The 17072-nt window shown below is 49.6% G+C and overlaps 2 protein-coding genes across 1 annotated transcript; both read left to right on the top strand.

Annotated features, from left to right (window-relative positions):
- The window catches only part of LOC115641616, a 147818-nt gene that overhangs the window by 32765 nt on the left and 97981 nt on the right, over positions 1-17072 (top strand).
- LOC115641533 (olfactory receptor 2D2-like) lies at positions 14733-15677 on the top strand. Its single transcript, XM_030544738.1, has one exon. It carries the CDS (start codon positions 14733-14735, stop codon positions 15675-15677), a length of 945 nt encoding a protein of 314 aa, XP_030400598.1.

Genomic DNA, 17072 nt, shown 5'->3' with positions numbered 1-17072 from the left:
CAGCAGGCTCTCCAGGTTCTGAGGAGGCTCTGGTCAGTGGCCCAGTTCTGGTAACCTCAGATTTTGACAAGCCCTTTATGGTGTTCACCGACGCCTCAGACACGGGACTGGGGGCTGTGTTAATGCAGGTGGATGAAAAGGGGAAGAGATGTCCCATCGTGTACATGAGCAAGAAGTTGCTACCCCGGGAGCAGAACTATGCAGCCATCTAGAAGGAATGCCTGGCCATGGTGTGGGCCCTTAAGAAACTGGAGCCATATCTCTTTGGGCGACACTTCACTGTGTGCACCGACCACTCTCCCCTGACCTGGCTGCACCAGATGAAAGGAGCCAACGGCAAGCTCCTGAGGTGGAGCCTGCTCCTGCAGGATTATGGCATGGAGGTGGTCCATGTGAAGGGGAGTGCCAATGGGCTAGCTGATGCGTTGTCCCAGAGAGGGGGCCCTGAATTTCCCCAGGTCACTGGTTAGAGTGACCCTGCTGAGTTCAATCTCGAAGGGGGGAGAGATGTGACGGAGTAGGGAGTGGGGAGTATTGACCTGGGAATGTTGCATAGTTTACTTTCTGCATTGGTGCTGGATGGTGGTGGGAACCTGGATCTGGACTCCCCACCACCTGACTGAGGGGTCCTGTTCTCTGTACCTACAAGCTCTGTTTTGGACTGTGTTCCTGTCGTCTAATAAACCTTCTGTTTTACTGGCTGGCTGAGAGTCATGGTGAATCGCAGGAAGTGAGGGGTGCAGGGCCCTGACTCTCCCACACTCTGTGACGCCTGGAAAGAAATAACTTTAATAGTTAAGCTGGTTGCTTCTCTCTCTCTCCTTCCCCCATTTGTGGGTGGTTTTTGGTTTCCTCATTTGCTCTGCAGCAGCGCACCTCGTACCTAAGCTAAAAGTTCCCTGCAGCGCCCAAACATCCTGTGGGGTTTGCTCATCAGGTGGGTTACTATGTGAAAGTGGGGCTAGAGATGTGGTGACCCTGGGACATATGAGGGTGGCAGCGTGGAAGTGCTGCTCAACCCAGCCTGCTCAGGCGAGCTCTGCTCCGGTGCGGGGCCCATGGCGTATGAGGGGGATGGCTTGGAAGTGCTGCTCGACCCAGCCTGCTGAGTCCAGGGACATATGAGGGGTTAGCGTGGGAGTGCTGATTAACTCGGTCCTCTCAGACGCGCTCTGTTAATGTGTGTGTTCGTCTGATTCTGGGGCTGGAGGAACCCAGCCTTAGGGAACTGAGATCCTGCAGGATGGCTCCATTGGGAGGGAACCGAGGTCCTGCAGGGTAGCTCCATTGGGAGGGAACTTGCAGCAAGGAGTAGAGTACAGAAGTACAGAACCCCCCACCCCCCAGAAGAGTAACCCTAATAAATGAGCAAACCCCAAAGTAACAGGCAAATCTGGTTACAAGTGGAGGGGGCAGTGAAGGGGGTTGGGGGGGCAGAGAGGGGCAGTGGAGGGTGGAGATGGGGCTAACCCTAGCACTGTCACTCCTCTAAGCAATCACCAAACAGTTGGACTCCAGAGTCCCTAAGCCAGCACATCCCAGCCTCTGAGTGGGGTGGGGGGCTGGATGGAGCACTCTGGCCACTGGGTTGGGGGGCTGGGTGTGTGGGGGACACTCTGGCCACGGGGTGGGGGAGGTGGGCGAGGGGGCATTCCAGCCATGGGATGGGAGGTTAGGAGGGGGGACATTACAGCCATGGGGTGGGGGCTGGGTGGGGGAACACTCTGTCCATGGGATGGGGGATGGGGGACACTCTGGCCACGGGGTGGGGGAGGTGGGCGAGGGGGCATTCTAGCCATGGGATGGGGGTTAGGAGGGGGGACATTACAGTCATGGGGTGGGGGCTGGGTGGGGGAACACTCTGGCCATGGGATGGGGGATGGGGGGCACTCTGGCCACGAGGTGGGGACTGGGCAGAGAGAACTCTGGCCGTGGGGGGGGGACACTCCAGCCATAGGGTGTGGGTAGGAGGTGGGCAGGGGAATCTACTCACAGCAGATGAGGAAGAGGATGAACGCCTGGTCCATGGCTTCGGGGCCCATGGCAGCAACTGGGCACTGACGCTGCAGCCAGCACTGGGCAGGAAATGTCAGTAGAACAGGAAACCAGAGACTCGTTCAGCATGGCCCAGGTGTCCCCTTGTGCTGGGCGCTGCCATGACACAGAGTCACTGAGATTGGGGCCCTGCTGCGCCAAGCGCTGCCCAGACATAGAGTCACCGAGATCGGGGCCCCGTCAGGCTGGGCGATGCCCAGACACAGAGTCACTGAGATCGGGGCCCCGTTGGGCTGGGCACTGCCCAGACACGCTCACTAAGATGGGGGGCCACATTGCATTAAGCGCTGTGTTACCACAGTCCATTCACTTCATTCAGCTTCACCTCACAGTCAATGAGCCTCTGCTCTAAGTACCCCCACAGATTTGTGCTCACAAGGACAGAAAAGCAAATCTCTAGATGGGGAACCCACAAATTAGCCCATCTTCCTCTTCTCTCCTCTGCAAATCTCTATCCCCTCCCTCATTTCCAGCCCTCCTATCCCCTGCTCTACTCATTTCATTACCCAACCAAACGACATTGCTTGTACTCTCGGGGTGACCTCTCAGCCAGGTGGCTTCATGCCCCAGCCCCCTGCCCCATCTTGAGTCCAGCGAGGATAATAATCTATTGTCACATTTACACACTGAAGCCTGAGAACTTGCCAGGTAGCACAGCCAAACTCAACAGGTGGGACTATGGGTAAACAGCATGTAAATCAGGCTAGATAGAGTAGGCGTTGCCTCTTCTCCCATTTAGAGGGAACAGAGAGCCCCAGCCCCTAGCCCAGGGGTCAGCAACCTTTCAGAAGTGCTGTGCTGAGTCTTCGTTTATTCACTCTGATTTAAGGTTTTGTTTGCCAGTAACACATGTTAACGTTTTTAGCAGGTCTCTTTCTATAAGTCTATTATATATAACTAAACGATTGTTGTCTGTAAAGTAAATACGTTTTTTAAAATGTTTAAGAAGCTTCATTTAAAATTAAATTTTAATGCAGAGCGCCCCGGAGTGGTGGCCAGGACCCAGGCAGTGTGAGTGCCACTGAAAATCAGTTCGCATGCCAGCTTCGGCACCCGTGCCTTAGGTTGCCTATCCCTGCCCTAGATGATAATTGGTCATTGGTTTATGGACCACAATCTTGGTGATTTTGTGTCTGGGCCGCGCTTGGCGTGATGGTGCCCTGATCACAAAGATGCAAAAGCCACTGGAAGTCAGAAGGAAGCAAAAGGAGATAGCTGGGAGGAAATTCTCCGCTCTCATTTTGGATCTTCCCAAATGTTTTTCTGATGGAGCTTGCATGGACGTTGACGCCTTGCAGGAGAAATGTTTCTCGGGAGCCTGGTGCCTGGGACTGGCCCCTTTCGTCCCCTGCTCCTGCTCTTGCTGGGTAACTTGCTCAGGTCACAGAGCCCCTGAGGGGGGAAGAGAAACTCAAAGCCGCATCCTCACCAGTCCCACGCTTGGCCTGTCCCTCACGGTGCCCCTTTCTTGGGGCTGCATTCTGCTGTGAAAGAGCTAGAGAGGGAATGGGGAGAGAGGGCAGAGGGGCTTGAGTGTCTCAGTGAGGTTCTAGCAAAGGGGATGAGGCAGGGGATGGGTCATTGTCTCTAGGGCTAGAGACCCCCCCGGTTTCTCTAGGAGGGATGGGGCTCGAGGGGATGGCTCACTCTCCAGCCAGGATCACAGGGCTCTAATGGCTCTAGCACTGGACTGGATGAAGGACACCTGGGTTCTATCCCTGGCTATGCCATTCAGTGACCCTGGGCACGTCACTACCCTGCTCCATTGCCTCAGTTTCCCCTTTATGAGGGGAAGGGTAGAGGGGGCAGGGCTTGGGATGGATTGTGGGGGGTCAAGAACCCCTCCGGAAATCATAAAGTTGGTGCCTCTGTGCATGGCTGGCACGATTCATGTTGCCCCAACATCTGCCCCCCTATGTCAAGGATCCAGGCCCAGGTCCTCTGGAAGATCTAGCAGGTCCCTGTGTTTCCTGGCCTGCTGCTTTTCCCAGGTGCCTGGTGTGATGAAGTGGGAATTTTCTGTTGCAATTGTCTGAAGGGGAGGGATAGCTCAGTGGTTTGAGTATTAACCTGCTAAACCCATGGTTGTGAGTTCAATCCTTAAAGGGGGCCATTTAGAAATCTGGGGCAAAAAATCTGTCAGGGGTGGTACTTGGTCCTCAGTCCTGCTGTGAAGACAGGGGACTGGACTCAATGACCTTTTAAGGTCCCTTCGAGCCCTATGCGATAGGTATACCTCCATATATTAAAATCCAAGAACCTGAAATGAACAGCTGGGAAATTGGGCCAACTCCCCACTCCCTGCTGCGGAGTGGCCACTAGAGGAAGATGAAGTCGCACGTTTCACTAGTGAGCTTTCTATTCACAAGGCCAATTCTCCCCACACAGACAGGCTGGCACCAACACCCACCTCAGCCCCAGTGACACCCAACTTGGAGGTGGTGGGGATGCCTGGGGCTGGCTCCTACCCCTCTGCCCTGGAGCAGATGCCACATGGACCCTGGATTCTCAGATCCTGGCAAGTTTCAGTTAGATCTGGATGAAATTATGCAGCCTAAACTTGTCTTGGATTAAATGTTCAGATGTGACGACTTGGAGACGGTTAGTAAATCTGGGTCAATGTGGCCAAATTATTTCAGCTGTGGGGAAAAAATATTCAGGCAACATCCAAAAGTTGGTTTCCACATTTTTGAACCACAACGGATTGGTTTTATGATGGAAAACAACTGGAAAGCTCCTTTTGCTTTATTCCCACATCACAGAGAGCTCAGCAGTGAACGGACACAGATGTTTTTATTTTGGTTTGTTTTATGGTGACCTGATAGCCAGGGTGAAAAATTGGGACAACAGGCAACAGGGTCCTTGAGAAGACAGAGCCCCTAATATTGAGACAGTCCCAGGACATCTCATCACTCTATTTCAGTGGTCCTCAAACTGTGGGGTGTTCCCCCCCAGGGGTGTGTGAAGGATCACCTGGGGGCCCTGGAGACCCTCCCCATGAGGGTGAGGACGGAGCACCACCCAGCCCCCAGCTCTGCTCTGGCCCTGCCACTCACCCCAGCCCCCCTCCAGCTCTGCCCTGGCTGCAACCCCAGCCCCTGGCCCTGGCTGCAGCTTCGCTCCCAGTCGGGGTGTGGGGTGGGGACGCGGACACGTTCCATTCCTGTTAATGGGGAGAAAAGTTTGGGGCACACCACCGCCCTATTTATTTTTACTTTCCATTCATTGACAAGTTCAAAAAAATCCCCTTTCTGGATGGACCCACCATGAATCCTGCCCTCTCCTCACCTGCTGATTTTTTAGGAATTGCCAGAGAACCAAAAATCTGGTGTCCCTGAGGCTAGTTCTCTGCAAACTCATCTGCAGGCAGCGATCAAACAGGCCAGCGTTATGCTAGGGACTGACCGGACAGGAATAGGATAAATAAGACAGAAAATATTGCAATGCTGCTATCTGACCTATGGTTGCACCCACAACTTGAATACCACGTCCGGTTCTGGCTGCCCCAACTCAGAAAGGACATCGCTAGCTGGAAAAGGTTCAGAGAAGGGCAACAAAGATGATGACCAAAGTTATGGAACAGCTTCCATATGAGGAGAGACCAAAACTATTAGAGGTGTTCATCGGTGAAAACAGATGACTAAGAGGGGATAGGACAGAGGTTGATAACATCATGCTGGTGTGGAGAAAGCAAATAAGGAATTACTTACCACTTCACATAACACAAAAGCCAGGGGCCAGCCAATGAAATCCATAACACAAACAAGAGGAAGTCCTTTCTCACAAAGTGCAACGTTAACCTGTGGATCTCACTGCAGGTGGATGTTGTGGAGGCCAAAAGCACAACTGGGACCAAAAAAGCACCAGAGAAGATACTGGAGGCTAGGTCCATCGACGGCTATTAGCCAAGAGAGTCAGGGACACAACCCCATGCTCAGGGTGATGCTAAACCTCTGGCTACCAGTAGCAGGGTACATCACTGCATAATCACCCTGTTCTGTAGGTTCCCCTGAAGCTCTGGTATGGGCCACTGTCATAGACAGGATACTGGACAAGATGGACCATGGTCTCACCCAGTGGGGTCATTCTTAATCTGTGATTTTCTCGGCTCTAATTCTGGTTCCCACCGTAGGCTCAGAGAGGCTGAAAATCCTGCAGGTTCCATGGGATGAGCACCCACAGGAGACTGTCTATGAGCCAGACAAGGCTCGTTAATTGCCACCAGGAATGGAGTGGTCCCAGTGGAGCTGGTCCTCCGCCCCAGGCAATCAGAGAGATCTGTGCTGGGGGGAACACGCCACGGGCCTTCCAGTGCCCCTCTGGGTTGTAGCCCATGTCCTTTGTGCTGCAGAGGTTTTATGGGTCTGATTTAGTGTCTCTTCTGGTGCTGACGGCTTCGCTAACAACCACAGCCAGGTGACGGCTTTGAGTGTGGAAGCGAGGATATCTCGTGTATTGATTCAGGAGACGGATGAAAAACGCACTCTCTGGAGGGTGAGGTGGGGATCTTCCCACACCCAGGACGTCAGTTATGTACCAATCTTCGATAAGAGGGTGAGCAAAACAATTTGGCAAGTCCCTGTCTAGCAGCCCTCTCTGCTCTGTGTCTCCATGGCTGGTTGACCTGAAAGTCAACTTCTGCATGAGCAGTTGACACAGCCTATTCTGGGTGTGGAGCCTGACCCAGAGCTCCGTCTGTGTCTGAGCCTCTCGTCTTTGCCACAGAGCTGCTTTCTATGTGAAGCCCCTGCTGCACCATGGGGCTGGGAGCTCCTCAGCCTTTCCAGGCGTTTGCAAACTCGGTAGAGAAGAATGAAGGTGAGACATTTCTCAATTTGTATTCACTTCCCTCTTGCAGAGGGTGCAATGGTTATTACAGCGGGTGAAACGGTTTCCAACAGGCATTTCCCCTTCTCCCCTTGGAAAATGCTGTTCTGTCTCAGTCAAAACTTTCCGCGGGAACCCTATTGCTTTCAATGGTATTTCATGACCGGGGGGTGGAGGGAAGTGGGGGGAAGGAATCGGCCACTTTTTCAGTTTGTCATTTTGAGACAGCTTTTTCTTTCAATTTGTGTTTGGTTTCCTAGATGACAAAACAGAACGGAAGGGGATTTTTGTTTTCAACACCGAAAGGGGAAGACCTTTGTGGTTTTACCACAACAAAACTTGGCGAAAATTTTGTTGCGCAGGAAATTTAGAGATTTGCCTTTTCGCAATGAAAACCAATTTCAAAGGGTTGGACTCTCCCAAGAAATAGATGTTCTAGTCTCCGTTCCCAGGTCCGTGCTAGAGGGGATATCAGATTAGATGGTCACGACGGGTCTGGTCTGAGGCTTTGGTGACCTTGAGGTAGAACAGAGATAATATTGTGTTGGAAGCAGCAAAGAATCCTGTGGCACCTTATAGACTAACAGAAGTTTTGGAGCATGAGCTTTCGTAGGTGAATACCTACTTTGTCAGATGCATGTTGTGTTGGAAGAGGATAATGTAAGGGCCAGATCAGATGATAAACATTCACATAAAAAAGAATCTGACACATCAGAAAAGGGCAGACAGATAAACGGACAAGTTTTTAAAGTGCCTGTACACAAATGCTAGAAGTCTAAATAATAAGATGGGTGAACTAGAGTGCCATGTGATAAAAAAGGATATTGATATAATAGGCATCACAGAAACCTGGTGGACTGACAGCAATCAACGGGACGCAATCATTCCGTGTACAAAATATATCGGAAGGAGAAAACAGGTCATGCAGGGAGGGGAGTGGCACTATATGTGAAAGAAAATGTAGAATCAAATGAAGTACAAATCTTAAGTGAATCCACATGTTCCATAGAATCTCTATGGATAGTAATTTCATGCTCTAATAAGAATATAACATGAGGGATCTATTATCAGCCACCTGACCAAGACAGTGATAGTGATGATGAAATGCTAAGGGAAATTAGAGAGGCTATCAAAATTAAGAACCCAATAATAGTGGAGGATTTCAATTATCTCCATACTGACTGGGAACATTTCACTTCAGGACAAAATGCAGAGATAAAATTTCTCGATACTTTAAATGACTGCTTCATGGAGCAGCTGGTACGGGAACCCACCAGGGGAGAGGCAACTCTAGATTTAATCCTAAGTGGAGTGCAGGAGCTGGTCCAGGAGGTAACTATAGCAGGACTGCTTGGAAATAGTCACCATAATACAATAGCATTCTACATCCCTGTGATGGGAAGAACATCTCAACAGCCCAACACTGTGGTATTTAATTTCAAAAGGGGGAACTAAGCAAAAATGAGGGAGTTAGTTAAACAGAAATTAAAAGATACAGTGACTAAAGTGAAATCCCTGCAAACTGCATGGGCGCTTTTTAAAGACAGCATAATAGAGGCCCAACTTCAATGTATACCCCAAATTAAGAAACACAGTAAAAGGACTAAAAAAGAACCACCGTGGCTTAACAACCATGTAAAAGAAGCAGTGAGAGATAAAAAGACTTCCTTTAAAAAGTGGAAGTCAAATCCTAGTGAGGCAAATAGAAAGGAGCATAAACACTGCCAAATTAAGTGCAAGAGTGTAATAAGAAAAGCCAAAGAGGAGTTTGAAGAATGGCTAGCCAAAACCTCAAAAGGTAATAACAAAATGTTTTTTAAGTACATCAGAAGCAGGAAGTCTGCTAAATAACCAGTGGGGCCCCTTGATGATCGAGATACAAAAGGAGCGCTTAAAGATGATAAAGTCATTGCGGAGAAACTAAATGGATTCTTTGTTTCAGTCTTCACGGCTGAGGATGTTAGGAAGATTCCCAACCCTGAGCCGGCTTTTGCAGGCGACAAATCTGAGGAACTGTCACAGATTGAAGTGTCACTAGAGGAGGTTTTGGAATGAATTGATAAACTCAACATTAACACGTCACCAGGACCAGATGGCATTCACCCAAGAGTTCTGAAAGAACTCAAATGTGAAGTTGCGGAACTATTAACTAAGGTAAGAATTAATGGTAAATTCTCAGAATGGAGAGGGGTAACTAGTGGTGTTCACCAAGGGTCAGTACTAGGACCAATCCTATTCAACTCATTCATAAATGATCTGGAGAAAGGGGTAAACAGGTGGCAAAGTTTGCAGATGATACTAAACTGCTCAAGATAGTTAAGACCAAAGCAGACTGTGAAGAACTTCAAAAAGATCTCACAAAACTAAGTGATTGGGCAACAAAATAGCAAATGAAATTTAATGTGGATAAATGTAAAGTAACGCACATTGGAAAAAATAACCTCAACTATATATACAATATGATGGGGCTAATTTAGCTACAACAAGTCAGGAAAACGATCTTGGAGTCTTCGTGGATAGTTCTCTGAAGATGTCCACGCAGTGTGCAGAGGCAGTCAACTCTGCAAACAGGATGTTAGGAATCATTAAAAAGGGGATAGAGCAAACAGGATGTTAGGAATCATTAAAAAGGGGATAGAGAATAAGACTGAGAATATATTATTGCCCTTATATAAATCCATGGTACGCCCACATCTCAAATACTGCGTGCAGATGTGGTCTCCTCATCTCAAAAAAGATATACTGGCACTAGAAAAGGTTCAGAAAAGGGCAACAAAAATGATCAGGGGTTTGGAGAGGGTCCCATGTGAGGAAAGATTAAAGATGCTAGGACTCTTCAGCTTGGAAAAGAGGAGACTAAGGGGGGATATGATAGAGGTATATAAAATCATGAGTGGTCAGGGCTGATGCTTCCATTTAGGCGACCTAGGCAGTCGCGTAGGGTGCCAGGATTTGGAGGGGCGGCATTTTGCCACTCTCGGAGGCAATTCGGCGGTGGGGGGTCCTTCCACGCTCCGGGTCTTTGGCGGGAATTCTGCAGCAGGTCCTTCACTCGCTCCGGGACCCGCCGCTGAAGTGCCCTGAAGACTTGGAGCGCGGAAGGACCCCCCTGCTGCAGATTTGCCGCCGACCGGAAGCGTGGAAGGACCCCCGCCTAGGGTGCCAAAAACCCTGGCGCCGCTCCTGTGAGGGGTTTGGCGAAAGTGAATAAGGAAAAGTTATTTACTTATTCCCATAATATAAGAGCTAGGGGTCACCAAATAAAATTAATGGGCAGCAGGTTTAAAACAAATAAAAGGAAGTTCTTCTTCACGCAGCGCACAGTCAACTTGTGGAACTCCTTCCCTGAGGAGGTTGTGAAGGCCAGGACTATAACAGCGTTTAAAAGGGAACTGGATAAATTCATAGTGATTAAGTCTATAAATGGCTATTAGCCAGGATGGGTAAGGAATGGTATCCCTAGCCTTTGTTTGTCAGAGGATGGAGATGGATGGCAGGAGAGAGATCACTTGATCATTATCTGTTAGGTTCACTCCCTCTGGGGCACCTGGCATTGGCCACTGTCGGTAGACAGGATACTGGGCTAGATGGAACTTTGGTCTGACCCAGTATGGTCGTTCTTATGTTCTTCTTATGTTCTTATCCCATGGCATTCTGAGACGATTCATAGACCCCATGGCCAGAAGGGACTGTTGTGATCCTCTAGTCTGATCCCCTGGATGGCACAGGCTGGAGAACAACCCTGAATTAATTCCTGTCTGAACCAGAGGTGAGCTTTTAGACAAACAGCCCATCCACTACACCTTCTTACAATATACTGGAGTGGGGTCAGAGAAAAGCCATGTGAATGGTGAAAGGATTTGAGAGCGTGAGATTCCAGGAGCTCAGCGTAGTTAGCTGAACAAAGAGACGCTTTGGGGTGACTTGATCCGAGTCTGTAAGTATCTCCATGGGGAACAAATATTCAGGAATGGGCTCGTCAACCTAGCAGAGGAAGGGCTAACACTGTCCAATGGCTGGAAGTGGAAGATAGACAGAAGGTGCAAATTTTTAACCGCGAGGGGAACTCACCATCGCAACCAGTTCCCAAGGTTTGGTAGTGGATTCTCCATCACTGACAATTTTTTAATCGAGACGGGCTCTTCTTCTAAATGATCAGGCCTGGGAATTATTTTGCGGGCCGTTTTCCAATCCGTGCTAGAAGGGAGATCAGATTCGATGGTCACAACGGGTCTGATCTAGCCTTGGAGTCTATGGACGGAGACCGAAAGAGCTTGGTAAAATGCAGGCTGGGAGGGGACATGGGGGTGAACGGCAGGAAGGGAGAAGAGCTATTGGCCCACAGACAAATGGGGATGAGCTGGCCAGGAATAAACAGAGGCTGGAAATGAGAAGGCTGGAGAACCTCCATCAGAGGGAGGTTCTGGGATAGGAGAAGTTGGGGGCAAACAACCAAACTGGTTTGAAGGTGGAGCGTGATAAATTCACCAAACAGGACACTAGGACTGTCGGCTATCGCAGGGGCTTGACTCGCCTCAGGAGCTCCTGTCCTACATAAGCCATGCTGCTGAGCCTCCTGCTGTCTGGTGTTTCTCTCAAAGGCCCAGCCACTGGGGTCAGGCAGTCACGGGAAACGCTTGGCTTATGTTTAAATAAAAGAGTTGGCTTCGGACCCTCCTAGTTGAGGAGTGAAGCTGGGAATCGTGGCCTGAGCACAAACCTTGCAGGCAAAGAAACGACTCGCCGGTGGTTCCTTTGATAAAACCAATCTCCTGGGTTGAAAGTTGACCAGGGGATCGTTCTGAGGTCTGGCTCGTGAGTTTTGCCTGCCTGGCGTGCGTGAAACTAAGGAGACACAATAAAAGGTGTGTTCATAACCTGAGTTACATAGAAATGCAGCCAGGACACCGGGCTAAACAGGGTGCTTGGTCCTGCTATGAGTGCAGAGGACTGGACTTGATGACCTCTCGAGGTCCCTTCCAGTCCAATGATTCTATATGGGTGTATGAGGGAGGGATAGCTCAGTGGTTTGAGCATTGGTCTACTAAACCCAAGGTTGTGAGTTCAGCCCTTGAGGGGGTCATTTAGGGATCTGGGACAAAAATCTGTCTGGGGATTAGCCCTGCTTTGAGCAGAGGGTTAAACTAGAACCTCCTAAGGGCCCTTCCAACCCTGAGATTCTATGATTATTGTCACTATCAAAAAAAGCTCATGCTCCTAGTATTTTACCCTCAGGGACCATAGGCATGAACTCCTGTCATGCCTGCCCTGTCTTCACTAGCATTTCAGGCTAGCCCACTCTAGGAACACCCCTGCAGTGTAGTTGTATCTTAGGGTGGCTGGAGTTTGATCAGAGCTACTAACCTCCATTAAAAGCCAAGCTCCTGCATCTTCATCATTATTTTAACCTGAGTAAAGTTTGTGGGGCAGAAAATCATCAAGCTCTGGTTTGTTGTCTTGCCTTCACCTCTTCCTCTTGTGAGGCTGCTCCAGAACCTGCCCTGCGTCTGGTTTCCAGCCTCACATGGCTCCCGGTCAGCATATCCCCTTTTGCCCTTGGGCCACATCGTCCTTCACAGATTCATAGACTTTAAGGTCAAAAGGGACCGTTATAATCATCTAGTCTGACCTCCTGCACAATGCAGGCCACAGAATCTCACCCATCCACTCCTGTAACAAACCCCTCACCTATGTCTGAGTTACTGAAGTCCTAAAATTGTGGTTTGAAGACCTCAAGGTGCAGAGAATCCTCCAGCAAGTGACCTGTGCCCCACGCTGCAGAGGAAGGCGAAAAACCTCCAGGACCTCTGCCAATCTGCCCTGGAGGAAAATTCCTTCCCCACCCCAAATATGGGTAAACCCTGAGCATGTGGGCAAGACTCACCAGCCAGCACCCAGGAAAGAATTCTCTGCAGTAACTCAGATCCCATCCCATCTAACATCCCATCACAGACCACTGGGCATATTTACCTGCTGATAATCAAAGATCAGTTGTCAAATTAATTGCCAAAATTAGGCTATACCATCATACCATCCCCTCCATAAACTTATCAAGCTTAGTCTTGAAGCCAGATATGTCTTTTTCTCCCACTACTCCCCTTGGAAGGCTGTTCCAGAACTTCTCTCCTCTAATGGTTAGAAACCTTCCTCTAATTTCAAGTCTAAACTTCCTAGATTCATAGATCCCAAGGCCAGAAGGGACCAATGTGATCATCTAGTCTGACCCCCTGTATAACTCAGGCCAGAGAACAGCCCCCAAAGAATTTCAGGGAAACATCCAGTTTGAAAATTGCTAGTGATGGAGAATCCACCATGCCCATGGCGAGTTGTTCCGATGGTTAATTACTCTCCCTATTCCAAATGGACGTCTTGTTTCAAGTCTGATTTTGTCTAGCTTCAACTTAAAGCCATTGGACGGGGTTAGACCATTGTCTGCTAGATTGAAGAGCCCGTTATGAAATATTTGTTCTCTGTAGACACTTATAGACTGGGATCAAGACCCCCCTGGATCTTCTCTTTGAGTTCCTGGAGTTTATCACTCTCAGGCAGGTTTTCTAATCCTTCAATCATTCTCCTGGCTCTTCTCTGACCCCCTCTCTGATTTATCAGCCTCCTTCTTGAATGGTGGGCACCAGAAATGAACACCGGATCCCAGTGGTGATGGCCCCAGGGCCAGATCCAGGGGTAAAATAACCTCTCTGTGCCTACTTGAGATTGCTCTTTGCACACTCCAGGATTGCACTGGCTCCTCTGGCCATACTGGGAGCTCATGTTCAGCTGATTAGGTGCCATGACCCCCTGAATCTTTGTCAGCGTCCCTGCTCCCCAGGAGAGAGCCCCCCACCCTGTGCATACAACACAGCCTCGTTTCTTTGTTCCTGGACATCTGCATTCATGTTTAGCAGTATGAAAAATTCTGCTTCAGTCGCTTGTCCCCCCATTTGTTCACCTTGCAAATGGATTGATAGACCTATCGGTGCCCCTCTCAGCCTGCATTCCAGCCTAAACGGGCCCAGTTCTGCCAGTTCGTTCTCAGGAGATCAGGGCATCGTCTCCTGCTCATCCCAGCTCCTGTCCGGTCGGAATCCTCCTTCTCGAACACGGGGGAGTTGGACACAGTATTACAGGTGAGGCCTTACCGGTGTCTTGTCCAATTGTTGGAGGCTTCTGAACATCCCATCCGCAGCTTCTGTGCAGAGCTCCATGCCCAGCAAATCACTCTGGGCAGGCAGGGGACGTGGGATCTGAGGTGGGGCACAGGGGCTGGTTATACAGGGACCCCTCAACTGGTGCTGAGCTGCAGCCACCTCTGGGGTGGAGCACAGTGGCTCTTTAACAGCATAAAGCAACACTATGGCAAGAGTTTGGGACAGGAAGTGATGGAGAAACCAGCCGAAAGTGGCTAGGAATCTGGGCTGTGTGTGGGAGTAGGGGTTGGGGATGGGATGTTCCAGGGGATCTTTAATGACTAGGAAGTTTAAAAAGATTTGACAAACATATTTTGCAAGTGCAGGATAAGGAAGGAGGGTGGGGAGAGAGAGAGACTTGCTAATAGCTCAGTGAGTAGGGCATTCTCCTGGGAGGGGCAGGTACAGATCCCTGCTCGGAGTCACCCCTGACAGCAATGGGTGCAGGGCTGGATTCTGATCTCAGTCCCCCTGTGGTCAATCTGGAGTTGCTCCTGAAATTCAGATTGACCTCAGGGGGCTGAGATCAGAATCCAGCCCTGCCCTCTGTGCAGTCAGATGTGACTCTGGATTGACTCCGGCGTAGCCTAGCCCGTTGGGTCTGCCTCACAACCCAGCCTACGTTATCCCCCCACTCTCTCTCCCTGCAGGCGGATGGAGGCGATGGAGGATGAGAACCGCACCTCAGTCTCCGAGTTCATCCTGGTGGGTCTGTCTGGCCGGCTGCGGATGCAGCGCCTCCTATTTGCGGCCATCCTGGCCACTTACCTGGCCACCCTGGCAGGCAACCTGCTGATCGTGGGCCTGGTGTGGGCCGACTCGTGCCTCCACACCCCCATGTACTTTTTCCTCAGCCACCTCTCCTTCCTGGAGATCTGCTACACCAGCTGCACCATCCCCCAGGCTCTGGCCCACCTCCTGACTCGGAGCAAATCCATCCCCTTCGCTCGCTGCGCCGCCCAGATGTACCTTGCCCTCTCGCTCGGGAGCACGGAGGCCATCCTGCTGGCCGCCATGGCCTACGACCGCTTCATCGCTGTGTGCTGGCCGCTGCGTTACGCCGCCCTTATGGGGTGGGGCCGTTGCTGGGCGCTGGCCTTGTCCTCCTGGGCTGCTGGGTTCCTCCTCTCGGTGGTCAATGTGGCCTGCACCCTGCAGCTGCCCTTCTGTGGGCCCAACCGGGTCAACCACTTCTTCTGCGAGCTGCCGGTGGTGCTGGAGTTGGCCTGCACCGACACGCACCTCACCGAGGGCGTGGTCTTCGGGGCAGCTGTGCTCATCCTGCTGCTCCCGCTGGCCATCATCCTGGCCTCCTATGGCCTCATCCTGGCCTCCGTGCTGCAAGGACAGGTGGCTGCTGGGCGACGCAAAGTGTTCTCCACCTGCGCCTCCCACCTGGCCGTGGTGGCTATCTTCTATGGCACCGTCATCTCCATGTACATGAGGCCCCGCTCCGGCGCCGCCCCCGACCGGGACAAGCACATCGCTGTTTTCTATATTGTGGTCACACCGGCCCTCAACCCACTCATCTACACTCTGAGGAACAAGGAGGTCAAGGGGGCCGTGGCCAAGCTGAAGCACAGGGCTGGATTGACCAAGAAGTCCTAAGTGTGGCCAATAGGCCATGCTACCCAAATATGGACCTAAAATGAGGAGGTACTTGGGACATGTCGTGGGGTGAGAGCTGGTTGAGAAACAAGGGGGTTTCCTCAGAACATTTCTGTTTTAATTTTCTGCAGCGGGGGAAAAAAAAGGATTAGAATTTTTTTTTGCCTAAATTTTCCACAGAAAATGTCAACAGAACTGATTTTTTTAATTTTTTGTCTGAAGTTTCCAAAGAACATGTTGGCAAGAGAGAAAATTTGTCTTTTTTCCCTTAATTTTTCCACAGAACACATAGATGGAACCATAAATATTCCTTTTCATCTACACTTTCCACAGAAAATTTCAGTGAAAGAGAAAATTTTTGTTCCTATCTAAACTTTCCACGGAAAACATCAATTGAACAGAAATTTTTCATTTTACCTTTAATTTTCCAGAGACAATAGCGTTGGATGTGAAAAATTTTCAATTTTGGTTACATTTCCCACGGAAAATATTGATGAAACAAAAGTGTTTTGTTTTCAGCTAAATTTGTCCTCAGAAAGTTACCTTGAAAGTGGATTTTTTTTTGTTTTCTCTGACTTTTCAACAGAAAATTTCAATTTTGCTTGGTGAAAATTTTAATATTGGAAACTTTCAGCCACATGGTGAAAAAAATTTCACCAACTGATGAAAAATTTTGGCTAAAACCCCTAAATATTTCAATTCTGAAATGCCATCATGTTGCCTCATGTGTCCATTCTCCTCTATAGGTTGGTCTCTCGTCAGACTACATCTCCCATGAAGCACTATGGTCTCTCCTCTTGGGGACAGAGGTGGTGCATAATGGGAATGCTATGCTGTAGTTCATCATGGGAGATGTAGTTCCAAATGGAGAGACCAGTCTATAGAGGAGAATGGGGACATGAGACAACCAAACTACAATCCCCATAAGCCATCCCTGCAGCATTTCTGAATTGAAATATTCCATTTTCCAAGCAGTCATGTTTTTGCTGAAAAAAATTACATTTCACCAACAGGCTCTTTTGGTGAAAAAAAAAATGTTTCAGAAAAGGAAAAAAACGCAACAATTTTCTGTCTAAAAAAAAGCACTTGATGGAAAACTCCCTCTCAGCCCTAGTGTGACGCTGAAACACCATAAACCATTGGCGAAAGGTCCCCTTCTTTGCAAACAGCTCTCACCTGAGACCTGACAAACTCACTGTACCAAGGATATTAATCCAGAAAGTGTAATGAGAAAAGTACCTACAGAACACTCGTAATTTGTCAAGATTCAAAATCATTGCGAGATGCATGTACAGGTGACATTTAAGGGATAATGTTTTGATCTTGACTGTATGCTTTATGGACTTGGAGAAGAAATTAGACCCCAGGGGGATAATATCTCGGCGATGGCCCACT

The sequence above is a fragment of the Gopherus evgoodei genome, unplaced genomic scaffold, assembly GCF_007399415.2.
Source record: "Gopherus evgoodei ecotype Sinaloan lineage unplaced genomic scaffold, rGopEvg1_v1.p scaffold_35_arrow_ctg1, whole genome shotgun sequence".
Classification (NCBI taxonomy): domain Eukaryota; kingdom Metazoa; phylum Chordata; order Testudines; family Testudinidae; genus Gopherus; species Gopherus evgoodei.
Note: the sequence above shows the minus strand (reverse complement) of the source record. Positions and strands in the feature narration are given on the sequence as shown.